Source organism: Trachinotus anak, unplaced genomic scaffold (assembly GCF_046630095.1).
Source record: "Trachinotus anak isolate AG129_WGS33_773 ecotype Australia unplaced genomic scaffold, CSIRO_AGI_Tana_v1 ptg000010l, whole genome shotgun sequence".
NCBI lineage: Eukaryota > Metazoa > Chordata > Actinopteri > Carangiformes > Carangidae > Trachinotus > Trachinotus anak.
In genome coordinates, this window is record NW_027273861.1 from 24,378,086 (window position 1) to 24,400,352 (window position 22,267).

General features: G+C 38.9%; 1 protein-coding gene across 1 annotated transcript; it reads left to right on the plus strand.

Moving 5' to 3' along the window:
• The first annotated feature begins 8,869 nt into the window (after window positions 1-8,869).
• On the plus strand, window positions 8,870-20,023 carry LOC139626376 (thiamine transporter 2-like). Its single transcript, XM_071486695.1, has 5 exons — window positions 8,870-9,241; window positions 12,047-12,806; window positions 17,648-17,840; window positions 18,666-18,807; window positions 19,058-20,023. The coding sequence occupies exons 1-5, from the start codon at window positions 8,870-8,872 to the stop codon at window positions 19,199-19,201; spliced, it is 1,611 nt and encodes a 536-aa protein (XP_071342796.1). The 3' UTR covers window positions 19,202-20,023.
• Window positions 20,024-22,267: the final 2,244 nt, after the last annotated feature.

Genomic DNA, 22,267 nt, shown 5'->3' on the forward strand with positions numbered 1-22,267 from the left:
GTCCACTGTCTGTCTGCCTCTTTTGCCTCCAGTATCTCTTGTGTGTGCACGCACATACACTTGCACAGAGAATCATCTTTTGTTTCATCAGTATAATGAGTATTTCCTTCATCTGACAGAGTGTAATTAAACACAGAAAAGTATGAGTATGAACCTGCAGTGATGGATCACAATTTTATGTGGGGGTCATTTTTCCCTCTTTCGACCACTTTCAGGGACATATCCACCATGACAATTATACACATGTTGTGTTGTGCTATTGTGCTTATTTTTCAGATTTTTGAGAAGAGGCGCAAAAAAAGTTTTAAATGTAAGAAACAATGTTGTTTCTACGGTGGCCCTGAGATCTCAATGCACATCTTCATCAATTTGACAACACATGCACTGCAATTACAACACAACCAAAACACAAACTCTCCAAGTAGCACAGACGACAACTGAAGTGTTTCCTGGGGACACTAAAAAGTGAAGAACCTCGCTTGGACGCACTTGTTGTTCAATGTTTTGTGACTTTTGAAGTTAAGGTTTGAGTTGAGCTCTTAGGGCCACCGAATGTTTCACTTGGTAGCAGTAACTGACATTTTAGAGTCACCAAATGTCGACAAAGCAACAGCTAACAACATCAGCACCTATATGTTTCACAATTTTGACCATATATACTGTAGGTCCACAACCCAAAACAAGGATATATTCATACTAGCAGTTTAGCATTTTCCTTTCATTATATAAAGTTGTAAGTTACTTAGAGTATTATTTTAAACAGCAAATGGTTGTTGTGATTCACCAATATCTGTGTCAAATGTTGATTACTGGCTGCTGTTCACAGAGAGCTAATTGACTGTTTGCTATTTTCAGATGGCCAGTAATACAGTGCTTATTCATAATGAGGCAATAAGAGGGAGCACCATCACGAGGGTAACTTGATCGACAAGGTCATTAGAAAGTAGCATTGGTGCACAACCTCTCTCAGATGAATGTATTAATTAACATACAGTCTGACTTTCAGTACCAAATGTATCCGGCAGCTCGGTTCGACCTTAAAGTGGATTCCCTGCTTTCATTAGAATAATTAACGCCTAAACCAAGGGCGGAATGCAGCTTATTGTCAGCTTCCTAAAATGCACTGTTGATTACCTTCCCATTATTTTTCTTTCTTTTTGTTCTTTAATGTTTTCCATTAACATATAAGGCTTAATGGGAATGGCTGCAATTTGCAATGTCAATTAATAGGAAAGACACAAAGAGAAGCATTTGCTGGGAACACTGCCGGAGGTTAAAATTAACTATGCATGGTTCTAAAGATATCCAGTGTGCTTAAGAACCATTTGGCCCCTAAGCACGCGAAAAGGTCACAAACTGATTGCCTTGCCCTCATCTATCCATCTCTCTATTTATCTATCTATCTATCTGTCTGTCTATCTCGTCTGACATGAGAGGTCCAGTGCCCTGAAGTTTATTTGCTTTTTGAACCAGTAATCTTAATTATTATATATAACTTTTATGGCTTTGAGACCTCTGCCCTAATGAAGTACTGTATCCTGTTCTGTTGTGATACAAACAGAGTCTCACAAAACACAGCACTGTAAAGAATATGATTAGTTGATTGCGGAAGGAAGTACCCTGAAGGATCTGATAGGAGCTGTCAAATGGAAAGCTGAGTGGTGCTCAAAACTGAAAAGGCAGCAGAAAAAAAACACACACACACACACTAAATAACTGCTTAGCTAATCTCCTCCTCCTCTTTCTTGATACTCTTTGTTTCCTCCTCTGCCACAATTACTCCCAAAATCAGTATCTATTACTTGAAGCAAGATGCAGAGAGAATGAAAGGAGAATTTAAGGAAGTAAATGCTGAAAAGAATGGAGCAGAGAGTAAGTAATACTTGTAAAAGAGGTACTAAAAGTATACAAAATTTCATTGCACTCACATTCACACATTTGCACACATGCACACCCCTGCACGGTGAGCTGTCGAAAGGCAGTCTCTTCACGGCTACCCTGAGCATCCAGTAGGAATGAGAACTTGACAAAGAGCAAAAGAATGAAAGAAAAAAGAGAACAAGAGGTTCTGGATACTGGATCGGGGCAAAAGAGGACAACTCTGACAAGATGTGGAGAGGGTGCTGATATGTCAGCTTTTATTTCCTTCCTCCTCCTGCAGCTCTCTCTGTCAGAGCAGGACTTGTCTGAGAGGGAGGCAAGGAGGAGAGCCCAGTGAGGGGGACATTAGCCCTCCAGTGCTCACCAGAAGCCGCTGACACTCATCAGCCTAAGAGCCCTCCAGCTATGGCACAGCATCATCTTAGGAGTGACCTTGATTGATTGATGCCAAAGACCTCCCATCCTCTCCAAACCAGCCTTAATGAGTTTTAATGCATGGCTTCTAATAGATATGTTCTAACTGGTGTGAATATTGCCATATCAAGGCAGTTCTTTCAATTAATTTATCTGTTTAGGACTTGTTAAAGTGGTATTAAGTCATCTGTGACCTCTGTGGGAGCAGTTGGGATTGCTCTCTTCCTTCTCTCCAAACACCTTACCCCTTTCCATTCTCTGGATCTTTGGTGGCCTGTACTTCACCAGTGGAGCTGCCTTTATAGAAGAGATGAGCAGTCAAACTTCCACTTAAGTGAGCTTTGATCCCCACATGGGTGGAACATCAATGATATTCTGTCATTGACGGGATGCAGAAGTTCTGACATGTCAATTTCACTGTAGAAAAGAATGGAGGAAGTTGATTTCATGCCTCTCTTAATTCCTGGAGTTACTGTCCAAACCAACCAAGTACCAGGTAGTAGAAGAAAAAAAAAATCATAAAAGGATTCTTTCGATTTTTACGGAGGGTGGTGTTGGCTGTCAGTTGGTTGATCAGTTTGTCCACCACTTTGGTCCAAACTGAAATATTGTGCTGGATGAATTGAAGAACTGTTGGATGGATTGCCATGGAATTTGTACAGACATTTATCTGGTGAGCTTTAGTGATCTTCCAAAATAACAAGTATGGCCAAGAGAGTTGAGTTTTGAACATAGGAAATTCACACAACTGCTATCATCCCCGTCACACACACACACACACACACACCTGGAGATATTACTGTCATTTTGTGCAATGGGGCAGTGAAAACCTTCCTTGTTTCCTCTTTTAAATGTCACAGGGTTGGGTTCAGTCCTGACAGCCATAGGTCCACTTGGCTCAAATGTGAAGTACCGATTGCAAGCAGCTCCTTGTGAGCTTCACGGTGCCGTTGATATATTGATATTCACTGACATTTGAATTCCACAAGTTTTTCTTTTCTGTTTTTTTTATTTATTTTATTTTTTTAATACAACCATATCCATGAAATTGAAGCCCTCACTTCCTACAGACAATGCCTCATAATAATATTCTAATTCTTGGCTGTAAGTAATTACCTGGATTCATTGGTAATGCAGTGTTTCCAGTGGAAACTGAAATCACCTATTTATGCATGTCATAAGAAAATATTTATGTTATACATCAGGGCTGCCAAAGAGAGAACTGTACCAGAATGCATGATGAAAAAGTTTTTGTTTTTTTTTTCATTTTTCATCTGTTTGACAGGTAGAGTGAAAAACATGAATTTGCCCCTGCAAATTGGTCCTACTGTATGATTCATATGTTTTCTGGTATTGATCATAGCAGTGATGTCCAGATGTCCATAGGTGTCCATCATATCATACATTCTTGTCAGAGTTGGGAGGATAAATTATTTTTTTCCACATTACTGTGGGTGAATACCAAATCCTGTGAAGCCCTTGGATCTTCACAATATTTTTCAGTGTCAGGAAATGTAACCCCATGGTTGAGTGAACAAAATGTCAAAGGGGATTAGCTATAAGCCTGCAACGCTGATCTTTATATGATTCTGTGGACCAAGTTATATCTTTACTGCAAGCATGTCACTAGATCATAGCTGTTGTCAGCCATAGCTGTGATCTTATGACTGAAACTGCTTGTACGGCCAGGCCAGTGTTACTACTACTTCTGCTACATCTATTGCCTCTGCATAGAAATGGGGAGCCCGAAAGAATGCCCGAAGATAATTAAAACATATGGGAACAAAAAAATTAGCAATCAAGCTTGCATTCCAATTGATGCACTATCATCCAATTAGACAGGAAGCGGCAGATGGCTGCATGGCAAGGACAGCTGGTTTTGAGGTTTTCACTGTTTGTCTGTCCATCAGCATGTCAATCATGTGCTGCTCTTCCTGCACCTCTCACAAGTCTGAGGGTGAGGCTGTCAAAATAGTCAGGAACATGTCATGGGCACCCTGCATTACAGAGATGAGGAGTGATGTTTCAGGTGTGTGATGAAGCAAGAGCTCCATCTAGTGTTGTGGGGTTCTTCCTCATGATCTGCCTTCAGTGCTGCTGTTAATGCCTTCAGATGGATGATTACAGCGTCTTGTTTTAAAGCCCTGGTCTCAGTCTTACCAGCAGACTGCAATCTTAGAACTCTGCTGGTGTAATACAGATTTAGATGTTAATCCAATATGTTGGAAAGAAATACACATTTTAATTAAGAGCTTAAGACAGTGCAGTGGAATGTAGTAAAATGCAGTCTTAAGTGTGTGTGTGTGTGTGTGTGTGTGTGTGTGTGTGTGTGTTTGAGTATGTGTGGGTGTGTGTTCAGTATTTGACCTAGATTTGAAATGTGACATTGACCCCAGGGCAGCATATTCCTGCCCTGGTGTATCACTTGGATTTTGGCATCTGCAAATTTATCAGGGAATTGGAACACTAAAATACAAACTCAACTAAGATAGGTCCTGTATTATTACTTAATGCTTAAAGGGGCTACGCTAGCAGCATTGTGTCTTTGGGCCAGTGAGGCACCATTGGAAAGTGACGAGATGGGCAGGGTCTACCTTGTTAGCGTGCTAATTTCAGTACAAGAAAAGACGTGATAGAGAGAAGAGATAAAATCGGCGTTACTTTCCAAACACTTGAGACAGCTCTCGATGAAGTTTGATGTTGAATTTGCAACATTTCTTCTGGACTGGTAAGTGAACAGCTGTTAATACTAATGTTAGCTATGTAGCGATAGCATATTTTACAAACAGCTCCTTTTAAATAAAACTGAAAATTTAATCTGAACACTTTTATAGTGTATTTTGGTCTATATCATGCTCACTCATAAATAAATAGCAACAACCACAAATTCCACCTCCACAACCCTCCAACAGGTTAATCCAGACATGATTTGGTACATTTTGTTGAATGCTTTGTTTCATTGACAACTATCAAAATTGTGCCGTCCAAATGAAGTGGTACGTGTGTGTGCGTGTGTGTGTGTGTGTGTGTGAACTTAGTTGCAGCCACCTTATTATAAGTACAACTCATTGTCCAATGAAATCAACAGGAGCCATAATGGAGGGTGGAAAAAAAAACACATCGAACTTCCACGTCTTATCAGCTCAACGCAGTGGGAGTGCTGTTTTGCAGCTGAACCACTGCACACATATGCTTATCTGAGCCTCACAAACACCTCAATAGACACCCCCCAACACACACATACACACACAAACTCACTGTTTGTTTCAAAGTGAGGCTCCTGACTGCAGCAGCCTCACATGAATTGCCAGTAAGTGAAAAAAAGAAAAAAAAAAGATTGTGGAAAGAAGGATTTGGTCTGTGAAGTGTTAGGAATCAGTGCATCTGGGATCCCTTTGAACACTCATTATGTCAGATGCTGCAATTCAGAAGTGATGAGGAGGAAAGGATGAATAGGTTAATTGAAATATTAAGCAAGGGTGCAGACAGGAAATTGAATAACCTGAGTGCAATGCTGTTGAGAACAAAATGTGTAGCGAACGACTTCCCTTTGACAAAGGTGACATTTTAAAATGCATTTCTAGCGGAGGAGGCTCTCATCTTTGCCATGCTATTACAGTCAGGTTTCTTGGAAAGGGCTGGTTGTTGGGCTAAACTCCGAACAAACTCTTTGTTCACAGCAGGGCCGACTGGGGCATTTCAGAGCTTACTCCACAAAGTGTCAATCTCAGTCCATGTTCACACATCCAAATCAAATCCCACACTTTTTTTTTCTGAGCTGGTTGCAGGTTTCTGTGAGTCTTTAGATATCCTTCATCATGCTGAGCTCCATTTGGTCCTACTGCACACAGCAGGCGGTCACGGGCCCGAGCGAGTGCAAGACCGTCTAACTCTGTCTTTAACCATGAACGTACAGATAGGAAGGAAGCACAAAGGGAGAGTAAAAGACCTTTGATCATCACTTCAGTCTCAGCACAGACTAGAGAATATTACAGGGAAGAAAATGAGGTAGTCTGACTCCCTAAAATGAGAATGAGGTCCATCTCTGTCTGCTGTAAATTAATGGTAATAAGACGGCAGGTCAGAGATGATTAAGAGCGTAATAGGTCCAGAGAGCAGAATGAGGGTCTGGTGATGCTGGCACCGCGTCTCGCAGTGGTGATGTGGTAATGTTATTTCTATCCTTGAACACTTTTGTTTCTTTCTAACAACAGGAAAATGAATCAAACTTTACTGATGAATAACTTATGTTTTAAAAAATTTAAACAAAAATAAATGGCAAAACGGGAAGAAACCCTGAATAAATAAGATTGTTTCTCTATGTAATTAGCTAATGGTGCCCTAACACATGAGAAACAGAAGAGATTAAGAGTAAAAAATAAATAAATGAATAAATATTCAAATTGAATGAAGTTGTGTTTTATATGAAGTGATGCAAGATATAGCAGGTGCAGGAACAAATGCCTGTTCTAGTGCTGATGCTTCTCCTCCCACTGCAATTATTAATAAGAGAACAACCCCCTATGGTATTATTTTATGAATCCAGAACCTATAGAGGAAAGCGAACATTTGGCAGATTGAGAGTGAAGATGATGATGGACGTAAGAGGTGGATACTAAAACATTTAATGAAGACTTTTAATGAAGAAATCAAGACCTTAAATGTGTTTTTCCTTCAAGATGAAAAACATTCAACATGGTGAGGGACAGATAGGAACATAGAAATCAAAAAGAATACTTTAAAATTTCATGAAAGGTTCAAGTGTTGAGGATGAAAGATCAAATACAGTCGAGTTGAGTTTTCCCCGGTTCAGACTTAGTATATATGGAGGACTTTTAAAGCTAACCCACCACAGCATGGTGTTCTGCAAAATCCATTTATAATGCACTCATTTGTCAGAACAAATGTATTTTGACCCACCCACCCACATTCGAATTTTTAGTTAGGTAATGTTTTTAATTAAGATACCTGACAAGTTGCAAAATGTGTCTGCCAAATTCATTCACTGACATCTTTTTTAATTTATTTATTGTGTTCCTACAATATCAGCTCTTGCAATATAACTTGTTGGGGCAAACGCATCGTTACATAAAAAGTATGTGAACTTTCAGGACTTGCTGAAGGTGAAGTGACAATTGTGGTTTATTATGTAACTAAAACAACAATTTTTCCCTTACCTTAAAGGAGCTATTTGTAAGTTTTGCTATTGCTACATAGCCAACACTAGCATTAACAGCTGTTTACTTATCAGTCTAGAAGAAACATTGCAAGTTCAGCATCAAACTTCATTCACCAACAGCTGTCTCCAATAGCAGCGTCAATATTAACTCCTGTCTCTATCAGGTCTTTTCTTCTACTGAAGTTAGCATGCTAACCAGCTAGTCTCAGCCAGTCTCATCACTTTGCGATAGCGACTTATTGTATGTCCACCATCCACCCTGATCATGTGCCTATATGGAACAAAAAGCCTCCTCTTCCCTCACTGGAATAATGCATCTGGACAAAATCAAGGATTTTCATCAACATGCAAATCCATTGCACATAAAGTTTCCAGCACGTTAAATATTTCAGCTACATAGATACAGCTGCACATGAATGATTGATGATAATCATTTGACTTTTTTTTGACTACGCTGAACTGTTAATAACAGCCCAAAAGAATAGAGTATAACAAAATATTGCTAAAACATTATAATTGTACTGTTGCGCTGCACTGGAGTGTTTGTATATCTGTGTCCTTTCAGCCACAGTCACCGAGCATCACATCGACATTAAAACCAGAAATGCCAAACACATGAATATGGATAATACTTTCTTTGCTGTGACCTTGAAGTTGCGAATTAAGTCATGGAGACTCACTGACAGTCTGAGCTGAGGCAGAGCTTTCTGTTGACACCCCACTGGTGAGTCATAATTCGCTGCTGGATATTTTAAATTACAGACTACAGTAATTCTCATCTCGGGAATGATTGCCTTGCTTATTTCTTATTTCTTTCCCTAAGTATTAAGAATTCTTTGTCGCGCCACCCAGCAAACTCCAAAACTGACATTAAAGTTCGGGACTTCCTGTTTCTGACAGTCGCAAAGACAAAATGCTGAGTGTAAGGTGATCTGATCAGATGAAGTACTCTGGAAAATTGAATTTTGTGTAAGTTTATTTTTGAGTTAAAAAGTGTCTGTTGTTCCATCTATTTCCTAAACAGCCTAAAAAAGATGCATTAGCATTTTTATATTCTTTATTGCTTTAATCAAAACAGTGGTGAATTATTGTGTCACTCAGATTGTTTTGGACTCCAGTGGCTAATGGTGGCAGAAGCTAAACAGGCACACAGTATGTACACGATGCAGGTGCACACACCATCGTGCTGCCCCCCACATACAGACACACTCATACATATTCCTCTGCTTGACTTCCACCCTTTCTTCAATATCTGCAGGAATGAGGGTGTTTTTGTATAAAGACAGAGGAGGAGACAGTATTTATTATAGCCTGCTGGAGCCCCAGGGGCTTACCACCTCATATTTCATCTTAATGTATCTTCACTCACAGCCTCACATTTTTTCCTGTCTCGCCATGGCCAGGAAAAAATCAGAGGAGAGAAACAACAATGGCAAAGCAGGTGACTTGGTGTTCATAGTCAGTCTCACCTTGGCCTTATCTGGGGCTTCCATATCTCAACAGATTAAACTGCCTAAATTAGACTGTGCTCTCGGTGGACGCAGCGAAACGTCCCCAGGGAGCTGCAGAGGAACGATGGTTTTTTGCTGGAGCGGGGAGTGTGGCAACAGGCCTTGCCGGGCAGGCCATTATATGTCCTGCCATGCTGGATGGGTGGGCCCCACTGTGCTGCTCTGCATCTATGGCTTTTGCTCCATGATGAGGCCCATAGAGCCGTTCCTGACGGAGTTTCTCACGGGGGCTTGCAAGAATCTCACCACCGAGCAGGTGAGGTACCGAGCTATGAAATGAGATACATGACGGCTTTATAGTGCTGGAAGCCTCGGGTTATTAGATTTGCTCAATTGTTTATGTTTTAATGTACATGATGAATAACGCAAGTCAAATGAAACAAAGTTATGTAAATAAGAATAACACAATAAATTGATGTTCAGTTTCACGATACATTTGAAAGTTACACATGAATATATTTGTTCACGTGTATATGCAGAACTACAGTTACAAGTTGCTTTATTATAGTGTAATGTATAATTTTATATAATATATTTCTAATTAGAAATTACTGTTTAGAAATTTAATACATGAGTAATATGAAATATTTATGTGAAGATAATTATATACCATTTCCCATGACATTATGACTTAGTAATGAATTCTGTTTATCACATGCAGTGGCATTCAGATGGTTATGCTTCCAATATAATAGGAAGCAAGAGTTGTTTTTTCATGTAGCCTCCTGTGCCATTGCCATAGGCTTTTCTAGCTTTCCTTTTGTTCTTCTTTGACCTGCAAGGGTGAGAAAAACAAAAGCAAGATGATAATACAACTTTCTAAAGCCCCATTCCCAACCCATAGTGGCTGCAATGCCATGAACACAATATGAACAGACTATATATGCTGCATACGTTGTGATTTTGCTTTATGCTTCCCGGGGCTAAAGGTAGCAGAAGCTAAACAGGTGCATGTATACATGGGAGTGAATGTGCACAGGGGATGTTTGGAGACATTTGTGGGTTTATACAGACCATTTCAAACTCTGATCTTGACAGGAGTTGGGTCAACATGGAGCTTGTGTTGCATTCAGAGCTAAATTGTGCATTGTTCAGATTCCAGATCAGCTCATCTGTAAGATATGTGCCCTATACAACACTTCTCTGTGTACACCCCTAAAAGCGTTTAGGTGTATGAGAACCATAATTCCAGCCTCCTTCATAAAAGGGTAAAAAATGTAAATTCTGGCAGTAAAGGAAAAATGAAGCTACCAAAATATTCATGATATTTTTGCTGTGTCCTGGTTCATTGCCACATTCTAAGATTATTTCTTATAAAATGCTGAACTACTTTCATTTCTTGTTTACTAGATGTCAAAACCATATACATGTGCTTGTTTTTGTGGAATTAGGACACATTTCTTTTCATTTCAGAATAGTCCTGACTAAACTGTAACTTGATGGTGGCAATAAAGAGGCTAAAGGTTCAGATGTTTATAAGTAGGATCCTTCCTCTGGTGACCATGAATACACAAGTCAAATTTCAGGACAATCTGGACAGTTGTTAAGATATGTTGTCCTTCTCTGGGCCAGACAAGCAGGACAAACTGTAAACCCAACATTGACACCAACTGTCTTCTGTTCTAAAGGGCAGGTGTGTAAAATACTTGAGTTTGTTAGATTACCCATTTGAATTGAAGTAATCACATGCTGGACGTATCATTTAACAATATATCTTTGAGGAATGATCTACATTATGATATTCATTACTTCTTTTCATAATTCACCAACATTTTAGTCTCACTCCATACATGATTAAAAAAACGGACAACCAGAGCAAGCTGATGTAAGCATGAACTAGACTAACAGCAGCAGACCTGTCATGTATTCTTCAGCACAGCATGAATTCGGGGCTGGAGTAAAGTTTGGCTCTACAGTGTCACGGCTCAGTGGTGGCATTAAGATAAAACTAGATGTGGTCCTTCACACCTCTGCAATGACAATCACTTCGTGATGCACAAGGCAGGATTGAGGATGTTTTGTTCACACAAATTATAACAGGTACCCTCAAGGTGTACTCACTGATGCTCAACCATGAATGATGCAAATTAACTTTTCAACTTGTGGTCCTGAATTGCTTTTGAGATTTTATATGGAGCTATACAGATTAACCAAGTTTGTGATCAAAGTGCAAACTCCACATATTCAGTAAACTGTTCCAACCAATACCAACAAAGAAGAGTAGTCATTGCAGAGAAGACTATGACCAACCTGATATATTTCTGTTTTCAGTTAAAGAGCCTGAGGTCTGAAAGTGCATTTAGATTGAAAACCTACAAACCTACTTTTGTAGGCAACCTCTTGACTGTACAGTCTCTAGCTCGGCTGTTAGCTTGCCAGACTTGCTAGCTCCTCATATATATAAAATTGTGCTGGATTATGTATATGCATTGTTTCTCATGAATCCCCCATGTTTAGGTAGGCAATCTAAATCCAGCACAGGCACACTAGACTCCACCACCACCAATATAAGCCACTGCACAGTAAACAGCTATTACAGAACAAACTTTAACCATATTCAGGTTAATAAAAATCTTTTATTATTAAGACAGAAGATAAAATATTTGAGAGTGCTTCAAGTAATGGTCCCCAATTGGAACACCAGCTCCCAACTGCTGTAATCCAGAAACATTATTCTGGACCTGACAGAAATTGCAAATGTAAAATGTGCATACCGCTGCCATAAAAACCCATCTTTGAATATTTTTTTCAGTCAAGGCCAAAACACAAAACACAAAAAACAACTTTTTTAAAATGGAGCCAGCTTTCAAGATGCAGCCATTGTGTTTATTTGAATAGTATTAAAATTAATGAACTTGTCGCGTTCTGAGAAACATCCATGCTGTTTCTTCTTCCATCATGTAAAAGCAGAGGTAATGCTTCATTAACAATAAATGCAGGTGAGACTGCATCTGTGTGCTACTGTCATCGTGTTTGACAGATAGTCCTGCAATCAGCAGTTAGGGGTTGTTTTCTAAAAAAAATAATAATGAGGTCTCTGTCTGCCTTCCTCCATATCCAGGTGACTAGACAGGTGTATCCTGTGTGGACGTACTCCAGTCTGCTTCTCCTCATCCCAGTCCTCCTGGTGACAGACCTCCTCAGGTATAAGCCTGTAATCATCCTCCAGGGACTCACCTATGTCACTGCATTTCTGCTGTTACTTGTTGGCTCGGGCGTCCACTCGGCTCAGTTGGCCCTTTTCAGCTACAGCATTGCCACGGCAGCAGATGTGGCCTATTTCTCCTACATTTACATCATGGTCCATGCCAGCTACTATCAGAGAGTGACCGGTTATGTCACAGCAGCCATACTGCTGGGCTACTCTGTGGGAGGCCTGCTGGCTCAACTGCTTGTGTCTTTGGGTGGGGTGTCCTTGGACTGCTTAGCTTTTGTGACTCTTATCTCTGTCTCCATAGCACTGATAACCTCTTTTTTCCTGCCTATGCCCAAGTACAGTTTATCTCATAATGGAACACGCTCTGCACAGCAGAGAAACTCAGGTGAGGATGCTCATGATGACTCAGGAAGTGAGGATTCTAACGACAGGGTGAAGAGCATGATGGCTGCCAAGCATGTTGGGAGGATGTTCAGAAGGCTCATATTGGACTGTAAGACATGTTATTCTTCTGTGGCCCTGCTCTTCTTCTGCATATGGGCAGCTACAGGCAGGTGTGGCTTCTACCAAGTTGCGGGCTACGTCCAAGTCCTCTGGGTAGACATCCAGCCACAGAACTTCACAGCCTACAATGGAGGGGTGGACGCCATCGGCACATTGACAGGTAACTAATGCACTTTGTTTTGCCATCTCCATGATGTAAAGTTACTTAGATAATGTATGAGTCCAATTTTCCAGCACTTTGCTCTAACACACAAGGTCTTCAAGGTAATTTAATTTGTTATCTTCAAGATTTAAAGCTTTATTGTTCTATACACAGAGAATGAGCTGTTTTCTGTCTCATGATTTAGAAAGTGAAAATATCTTATGAAGCTGATATGGGGAGCATTTTAGCAAACAGTTACTTATTTACGCATGGAGCAGAGAGAGAGTTATTTTTCTGGCAACCTAACTATTGTAAGTCTAATATTCGCTCTCAATTTGCTCTTGTTTGAGAGTGAATCAACAACAGTAAAGTTGCTGACTGTAAATCCACATCAGCGAGTTAAAATATGTGAAAAAGCTCTGATAGACATAAGGAGAACTGCAGACTTAGGTGATTTTTTTATGGTTTGTCACAACAAGTGATACCTTTGACAAAACATGTAGTCATTCAAGCCATAGGAAATATTGATTGGTAATAGGCTTGGGCGATATCAAAATTAAATATCTTGATATAGTCCAGCCCAAATATCGCAATATACAATATTATCGCAAATACAATATTATCACAAATACAATTATAATTCAGTTGCTCTTTTTTTAAAATATACATAATTATATTAATATGTTTTCAGTGGGGTTTTTTTTTATAAAATATAGGTACATCTCTTTATTTTATGTTGCAGATATAAGCAATGATGCCCTAAACAGCAGTTCAAAGTTTTATTTGTCACTTGCCAAGGTGCAATGTAAAGTAAGCAAAGCAATGAAATGTGGGTTGGACTCAGCAGAAGGGCAGACTGCAAAACGGAATAAACATTTTTTTGATATATTGAAATATATTATTGAAAATAATTTTGAAATTTGAACTTAAACAGTGTTTTTCTTTGGAAAAGGATCAAAACAGGTTGCCTCCGTTTCAGGTGTGATAGTTTGATGCTGCAGTCCAGCCAAAGAGAATTCAAATGCTAAAACCTCTAAATAATTCTGAATGGCAATCACTTCATATCCAGCTTAAAGAGAATTGGTTCAGGTTCTTATAAAAACAAGTCCAAACATTTTCATTACGGCTTATGGGTGTTATACACATACTGCTACAAAAAAATAATTGAATAAATAAATAGAAAGAAAACACAATCCCTTTATACTATCAGTATTTCGCAACCCCTAAAGCACGACAGACAAAAGGATCAGCATTAATTAGACTATTTAATTGCCTGCTCTCATCCCCAGATGGGTATGGCAGCAGCTGCTGCCATCCAGCCAGCGCACTTTATTGATTATAGCACTGATACATTCGTGTATTCCCCAGAAACCAAAGGCAATTACTCTGTGTAAACCACATCCAGCTGTATGCCTTTCACTTGTAAATGGTTCTGCCCAACATGCAGTCAAGCTGTAGAGCCCATGTCTGATATTTCCCCAAAGATTCCTGTCGTATTTTTCTGTATTCCACGCTTAGCAAACATCCCTGAGGAAAAAAACCTGGTGAAAACCGATAGGGAAAATATGAATATGGATTACCAACATGATAAAATATGGAGGAAAAGCACAACATAATTTACTATTTTCATATTCAGCGTATTAATGACTGCATGTCCTAGAGCTTGAAAGCAGCATTTTTTAGTAGCTCATTAGTTTTAAGATAGAACCAAATGTGTATGCAGAACAAACTGAGTTATATTCAGTTATATTGTGTTGTACAGTTTAATTTTCAAGGAGACTAAGTTACAGGGCACCTCGACCCATTTATTTATCTGTGGTCTAAAGGAGTAATCACAAATCATTTACACATCAAACATCTATTTCTGTCCCTGGATAATATATTAGGAACATAGTTTGAGTCAGGACATTACCTTTTCCAGTTCAGGGATGTCCAGAGTTTGCCATTTACTTTGGCATGAAAATACAAGCTGAAAATACTTCCATTTAGATTTACGCTACAAACTCAAGCTCAATGTGTACTAATTAAAAATTACTTTATTTTACTTTAAATTACTCCACATACATTGTAACCTAATTACTGTGAAACTGTCTTTGTTTATCCCCTTACATTTCCTATAACACCGTGTTGAAGTTTTCACTTTTCCTGTGGAATATTGCATTGCATCTATCTGCTGGATGGATTTGGACAAAGTTTTGTACAGATATTCATGGTTCCAAGATTATGTATTTATTAGCTGTTGTTAGCACGGTAAGCATTACTGTGATGTGTCTTGAGGTCCAGCCCAGTATCAATGAATTTACATCCAATGCTGTACCTCAATATTTATGTCAAATCCCTTTGTGCAGTGGCAATGCAGGAAGTGGTGTGACTGTCATGGAGTGAGATGATATTTCTCTAACATTAACAATATGTTGCTTGATGATAATTTATTTGCCATTACCCCAATCTGCCTCTAACCTAAATCATACTCTTTTTGCTATGCAAAGATAATGTAGAAAGCATATAATCTTGGATTTTGCAAAACTATCCAATATCAATACACTTCTTATTAGACGTACTCTTGTAAAGTTATGGGAAAGTCAAAGTCCAAAGCAAAATGTTCAAAAAGTCAATATTGACATGTTTATTTTTTAATTTATTACCCCCACTCCTATCATTCCCTATCCTTCACCAAACCATGACCTTGCACCAATGTACCAAGTGTTTTTGAAGCCTAAGTTACTATGTCTCTTATTTAACCCAGTTATCCAGTTAAACAGATATTTTACCACCACTGGGGTATTTAACATGCACCGCTGCAGTGTGAACACACTCTAGAGCTCAGCTGCATTATTGATCCCTCTCTATGAAGTTGTACAGCCGCCTCCTGCTGACCTTGCTAAGCCTCCAATTGACACTGCTGTGGAAACTGGTCTAATTATTCGGTCTCCATTTGACCCCCCTCTGCTAATCAGAGCCAGGGGACTGATTAAGTACATCTTAAATACACACAGGGTGGCCTGGGTGATGTTTATGTTGGACGGTTAATGCTGATTGACCACGAATGGATAAGGAACCAAAGGAAATGTACACATTTAAAAGAGTGAAGCAATTATACTGAGCCCCTCTTTATACTGCAGTGGATAAAGAGCTGTGAGTGAATGTCTCAAGGGTATAAGGGGGTCCTTATTTACACTCGCCTCACTGAATGCGACTCGGGTTTTATTCAACCTTTAGCAATTACAAAAAAGATTTGACAAGGCAGTAGCAGTTATGGAGAACATGATGAATAAGTACCAAGGAAGTTAAAGTAATGTGAGACAAGGAGATGGAGAGAATGTCAGGAGGTAGAAAGAGGATGAAAGGAGGGAGATGATTGTCCTAGAATAATCAGTGATCCTCTGTCTGTTCTCAATTTTATATCCATCCGAAGGGATAAAGGGCTCATAACTGCTTCAAAAAAGAGCCTTTAGAAGGAACAGGGCTGCACTGTGCCATCCTGTGGCCGAAATGAGGAACAACATTTTACAAATATGACTTGTAACCTGCAGAGTTCAACTAGTAATGTTGGATGTTAGTATCAGAGAGGAATTCTATCAGTAATATTTTCCCTGCTACTAAAAAGTCTCATAGTTTCATGTGTCACTCAGAAAAAGTGATCTTTTGCAAGACTCTGTGATTGAGTGAAGTACAGAAAAAGTTGCTGCATATTTTGGTGTAGGAATGAAACAAAATTTCACAAATGAATATCAGAAATAAAGAAATGAAATCTAGGGTACATGTGCCTGTTTTTTGATTTCTTGGAGACAGTAAGCAGCAAAACACGGCAGTCTTAAGTATGTGTCTTACCTGCAAAGAAAAGCACCAGATGTTTGTGACAGTAAATGTGTCATATTTTACAGACACAGTAAACAGTGCTCAAGCGGAACGTCCCCAGACTCCCTTGAAAAATGGTGCCATTTTATTTATTTGTTGAGTTAGAGGAACTTTTTGTTGTTTTAAAGCATTATAGTTCGCCTGTCCATTCCTACTGTACATGTTATTTGTTATCTATTGTCAGCAGGTTCACATGGTTCTGTGGTAAAGTGCATTGCACTTTAGGACAGTGACAACCATGTACAGTCAGTGGGGACCTTGTTTACAGAAGACACTTTTGCACCAGGAGCTGTAACGGTTCATAGGGCAGAGTGGCAAAAGAAAAAGCAAGACAAGCATATGAGGGGCTTTTGTCCAATATCTTTTCACCTAAATCAAATTATGTAGCTTCCCTAATACTGTGTCCATTACAGCAGGACAGAAGGGAATCTGTACATTTAACATTGCTGACAGTAAATCATCTTTTCAGGACATTTTGACATATCAGGCCTGAAATAGCCTTGTTTGTGTATGAAACTTCTGGCCCAACATCTGGGTCATCGGTCCGAGTCTGGCCCATATACCTCCACATCTGTTATCGTCCAGTGTTGGCAGACAGTCGGAATAACTGCCAGATATGGGACGTGGAACACAAGCATGTATACTGGTCCAGAAGAAACACAAGCATGCAGCCCAAGCATGGGCCAGACTAATCTGGGCATGGTGTCACTTTTGTGTGTGATTACTTGTAATGTCTTCTCTCATCCAGATGTGATGCAAATATATGTTTATATTTGAGTTGCATTTTTATTTCCTTTCCATAACTAAATTTTTAAGTATTGGATGGAGCAGGGCGATGTTGTTTTTCTCTGTTTACATTGGTTTATTTTTCCCACAATTAAAAAACCTGACCTATAATTCTTATAACAGTTTATGTATTGGTCTCTGATGTCTCTCTTTGTCATGTTTTGCTACTTCTTGTTTACCTCACAATAAAACACAGCGGTTGTGTTTTCCTTTAGGAGCTGCAGCTACAGTTGCTGTGGGCCACATGTCCCTAGAGTGGTCTGTGTGGGGGGAACTGATCCTCGGGGGTTTCACACTCCTGATTGCTGGGTCTCTATTCCTGATGGATCTGACTGACAACATCTGGATCAGCTACACATGCTACATCCTCTTCAAAACCCTTTACATGCAGCTCAACACCATCTGCATGTAAGAATATGTTATAAATAAGTCATCAGCCAAATGTTTATATAGGACAACACTTATTACCAATCCAGTGTATCTGTGTGGACACATGCACAAATCTGCCGTGTAGAATTTAAATATATGATGCCAATAATGCACCATCACCACAAAATGTTGTGCCTTGTGAGCAATTATGGGCTGTTGAGGTTCTGTGATAAATGGAGACCAAAAGTTCAAACAAATTTTGACAACATTGAATGTTGCTGTATCACAGTTAATGGCAGAATTTCTTTACTGACCCTTTCATTTTGACTTTATTGGGTGATTTAGCCTCCAGCCTGTGCTGATTACTCAGATCATGAAACGATTACCAACCCACACATGACATAAATCAATAACATTGACCTCTAACACCAAAAGTTAAAAGAATCTTTCTGTTTGATTTCTCTTCTAACTCTTTTTTCTTCTTTTTATTGCTGTGACACTTACATCTGTCTTGTCCATGTTTTCTATTCCTCTTGTGCCACTGGCATGCTAACACCCTAAACTAAGATAGCAAACATTATAATGGCCTGCTAAACATCAGCATGTTAACATTGTCATTTGAGCATGTTAGCTTGCTGATGTTAGGGTTTAGCTCAAAGCACAACAATGATTAAACAGGCTAAAGCCTTGTTCGTCTTGTTATAATAAAGTTGGTTCAGAGACAATCACTTTTCAAAATTTATCCTATTCTTTTTTCTACATTTGATTGTTATTTGTTGTAGGTTCTTCACCTGAACCCTTATATATGAACCTGTTATTGCACTGTGAATTTACTGTGTGGCGTCTCACGTATGTAAATACCAGTTTTCAGATAGCCAAAGCACTGAACAGGCAGCGCTATGCTTTGGTATTCGGCATCAACTGTTTTGTGGGGACAGTGCTCCAGAGTGTCCTCACTGCCATCGTCATCAACACCAAATCTCTACAGCTCACCATCACCTCCCAGGTACTGCAGTACATGAACATTTAGAAACTGAGGTTAGAAAGATCTTCCCAACATATTATAACTTGAGGAATATCAATACAAAGGAAAAGAAAATGCATTTGAATAAATAAATTAAATGTTTATGAAAATGATTGGTGAACATACAGAGGGAGCCAGACCACAAGAAGTAAAAGAAAATAAACTGATGAATGAATTTAATTATTTCTAATTCATCCTCCATGATTCAAGCCATCCTCATTTGTCTTTTCAGTTTTTCATCTACGCCTCATATTTTGCTGTTATTGCCCTGCTGTTCACAATCAGAGGAGTGTATACTGTGCTCCACATGAAGCCATCCGCTGCAAGGAATCAGGCAGAGGGAGCCACCAACCTGCCAGAAGACTCCCATCTGTGAAGACTCTCGGAGAAAACACAGATTTTTATTAAATCCCACTATTTAAATAATCGGTTACAGCAGCAGCAATCATCACCAGCAAAAAAAAGTGGCTGGACATGCTGTATGTACATGTACATCAAGATATTCAATCTGTCACAGAGTGACTGCGGTTCAGTCTGTCATCAGCAGGTTTCAAATAATCGATTCTGCAGACGTGCTGTGATTCAGATAGTTAGAGCATAGTTCCCACATGTGGCCACTAGAGGACACTACCTGCACAACATAAAACAAGGACACTACATAGTAGCACTGTGGAAATGTTAAATCATTATTCTGTATGCATGTTTTTATAGATTGTATGCCAAAAGAAAAAGCTGAGTATCTGCTTTTACGGGTGTTGGACATTCAGAGATTGCACTTCTGAAGTATAATGGTTGCATAATGGTTGTGAAACAACATTTGGTAAGTAAGGTAATTTTAAACCATGGCATTGCAGTAACTCACTAACAGAATTAAACAGTAAATACTGCAGGCAGAATACTTTTAAATAGAAACTTCAGAGGATCTCATTTATAGTTTCAGAAATACCTTTTTTTCAAAAAGATATAACATTTATAGGCTATTATTAAAATAATATTTTTAAATAGTGTATGAATAATAACACTGATTTAGTTAAATAATAATAATAAAGAATATATAAAAAGATATATATTTTAGTTTTTCCTTGTCACCACATGAATTATGCTCACTTATACATGTAAATATGTCAGATGAACAATTGGTGTAATGTTTGTATTTTTTGTTTGTTGAAAAAAAAAAAGATAAGAGATTCAATTTGTTATAAAAAAAATCCAAAATACAATCAATACCGAAGGCACAAGCATTTTGACACAGTTATTTATCAGGATGGTAACTTGATAACTTCTGAAATGCTGCATTATTAGATGCCCCTGTGCACTATTAAATGCAATAACAAAGTGAGGAGCATATCCTTAAGCAAAATGTTGTTGCCAGGTAACAGATGCATTTGTTTTTGAGGCTTAAAGCCTTGTTCAAAAAGCCCTGATTCTTTTACCGTAGCTGCTGGTGTTTGTGTTTGTGTGCATAACCACATTTATTAGGCATGTGTGGGGGCATGCTTGCACAAATGTTTATTTCCGTGAAGCACATCTAAAAAAGTAGGACTAAACATGTACTGTAATCACCGTCCTCCTTACAAAAGCAACCTCGTTAAAATCAGTTCGATTCTGTGATTTCTCGGCTGGTGGTGTGTACAGCTGATGCTCGGATTCTGCTTGTTTATGATAATAGCCTATTGTTTCCACATTCATAAACACCATACAGCGGTCAGTCAGACAGACAGACAGACAGACAGACAGACAGAGAAGAAAACCGGAAATGGAAATAACCACCATATAGTGCTCAGATGATGCATGTGTAGTCATGTCTGACCTACAATTCATAATTATAACAGTAAGCTAATTAAGGCTCCAAGATGGAGAACAGGGGCAGCTATTAGCTGAAATGAGCTGGCGTGTATGCGTTGTGCATGCTAATTGATCATATCTAGATGAGGACATGTCCCTTGGATTTGTCTGGCGTTGTCATTAAGATTCTTGTTAAATGTATAGTGAACAGGATGCCTCTTTGCTACTCAAAATTAGGGCTGAGCGATTAAGAATATCTCACTGCAATTTTGCCAACATTATCAGGTCTATCTAAGTGTTAAATAAGTCATTTCAGCCCAATGTTTTTTTTGTAGTCCATAAATTTTAAACAAATAGTGGGTTTTTTTCCCCCCATGGCTACATTTCACTACCACCAAATTTCTAAGTATCCATTTTGTTGGTTAATGTGTTTTCCCCTTCTTTGTATGATAACACCTGTTTAGCTCACCCCTGTGCTTACCTGTGCAGATGGTATGTTCCGTAGTCAGGGGAGACTGAGTTAAAGCCAGAGATCAGTCTCTGGTCTGCAGTAGGAGAGTGTGGTATCCTGCTCTTAGACTGTGTGTTTTATGTTCTAGCTATTGTTTGGTCCAAACTGAAATTATCTCAACAACCACTGTGTTTGCTAAATGCTAATTTGCTAACTGGCAAATGTTAGTATGCTAACATGCTAATCTAAGATGGCTACTTAACATCAGCATGTTAACAATGTCGCTGCAGGCATATCAGCATGACTGTGGTCTTGTCTTAGTTCTGTTTTCTTTAACTTCAAAAGGTGTTTTTTTTCTTTTATCACTTACAGTTTTACTGTTATTAAAACTCATCTTATTTTTTGCTTGAACACCCACTCTGTAGTTGTAGCATTGCTCATCATTCCTTTTAACATTTTCCTGTGCCAAACCATGTCTGCTGCCCATGATGGGCTGTTGGCAAGACAGTATGAGCACAGAATACATGGTCACACATCCAACTAAAGTCGAGGCATGTGTAAAATCTGTTATGACACCTAATGTCAACCACTAGAAAATGAAGGATGTGTTGCAAAATGACTTGGATGCAAGATTTTCAATCAAAGCATCTGAATGATAAGTTCGCTTGATTCACCCAGATCACAAAAAACATACTTTTTTACCTGCAAAACCTTACAGATAGTGGTGGTGGTGTTGTTGTTGTTGTTGTTGTTGTTGTTTTTACCATGCTTTTGAAATCTCTCTTTAATTGGTAGTATTTTACAGTGTTTTATGGACAAGTATAAGTATTATTTCTGGATACTCACTGAGTTTTTCAGATGAAACCTTTCAGTGTTGTGAATTCCATTCACCCCAGTTATGAACATTTCAGGGCTCAAAACATCCGCACATAAAACACAAACTGTGAATAAGGCTAAATGCCAGTTGGACTTTTAGACATTTTATATAAAGGGCAACAGATGGAAACGTGAGCTGTCCCTGAGTCTACTAATAACTACAACAGAGGCAGTATGCACAACACCATGACCCTGAATGTGAAGCGGCTAAATGAGATCCAGCCATCATTAACTGCATCATTCACACTTGTGCTTTTTCTGCTGTGAGGTCAAAATGTAGTCTGTGAAAAAGCCCTATTGGAATAATCCATCTCCCTTTGAGGATCAATG

What these genes read in the sequence shown, in the direction of transcription:
- LOC139626376 (XM_071486695.1), top strand. Translation starts at nt 8,870, where the DNA reads ATGGCCAGGAAAAAATCAGAGGAGAGAAACAACAATGGCAAAGCAGGT. An exon ending in CGCCATCGGCACATTGACAG is followed by an intron (nt 12,807 to 17,647) that starts GTAACTAATGCA and finishes GTTTTCCTTTAG; the next exon opens with GAGCTGCAGCTACAGTTGCT. An exon ending in CAGCTCAACACCATCTGCAT is followed by an intron (nt 17,841 to 18,665) that starts GTAAGAATATGT and finishes TGTAAATACCAG; the next exon opens with TTTTCAGATAGCCAAAGCAC.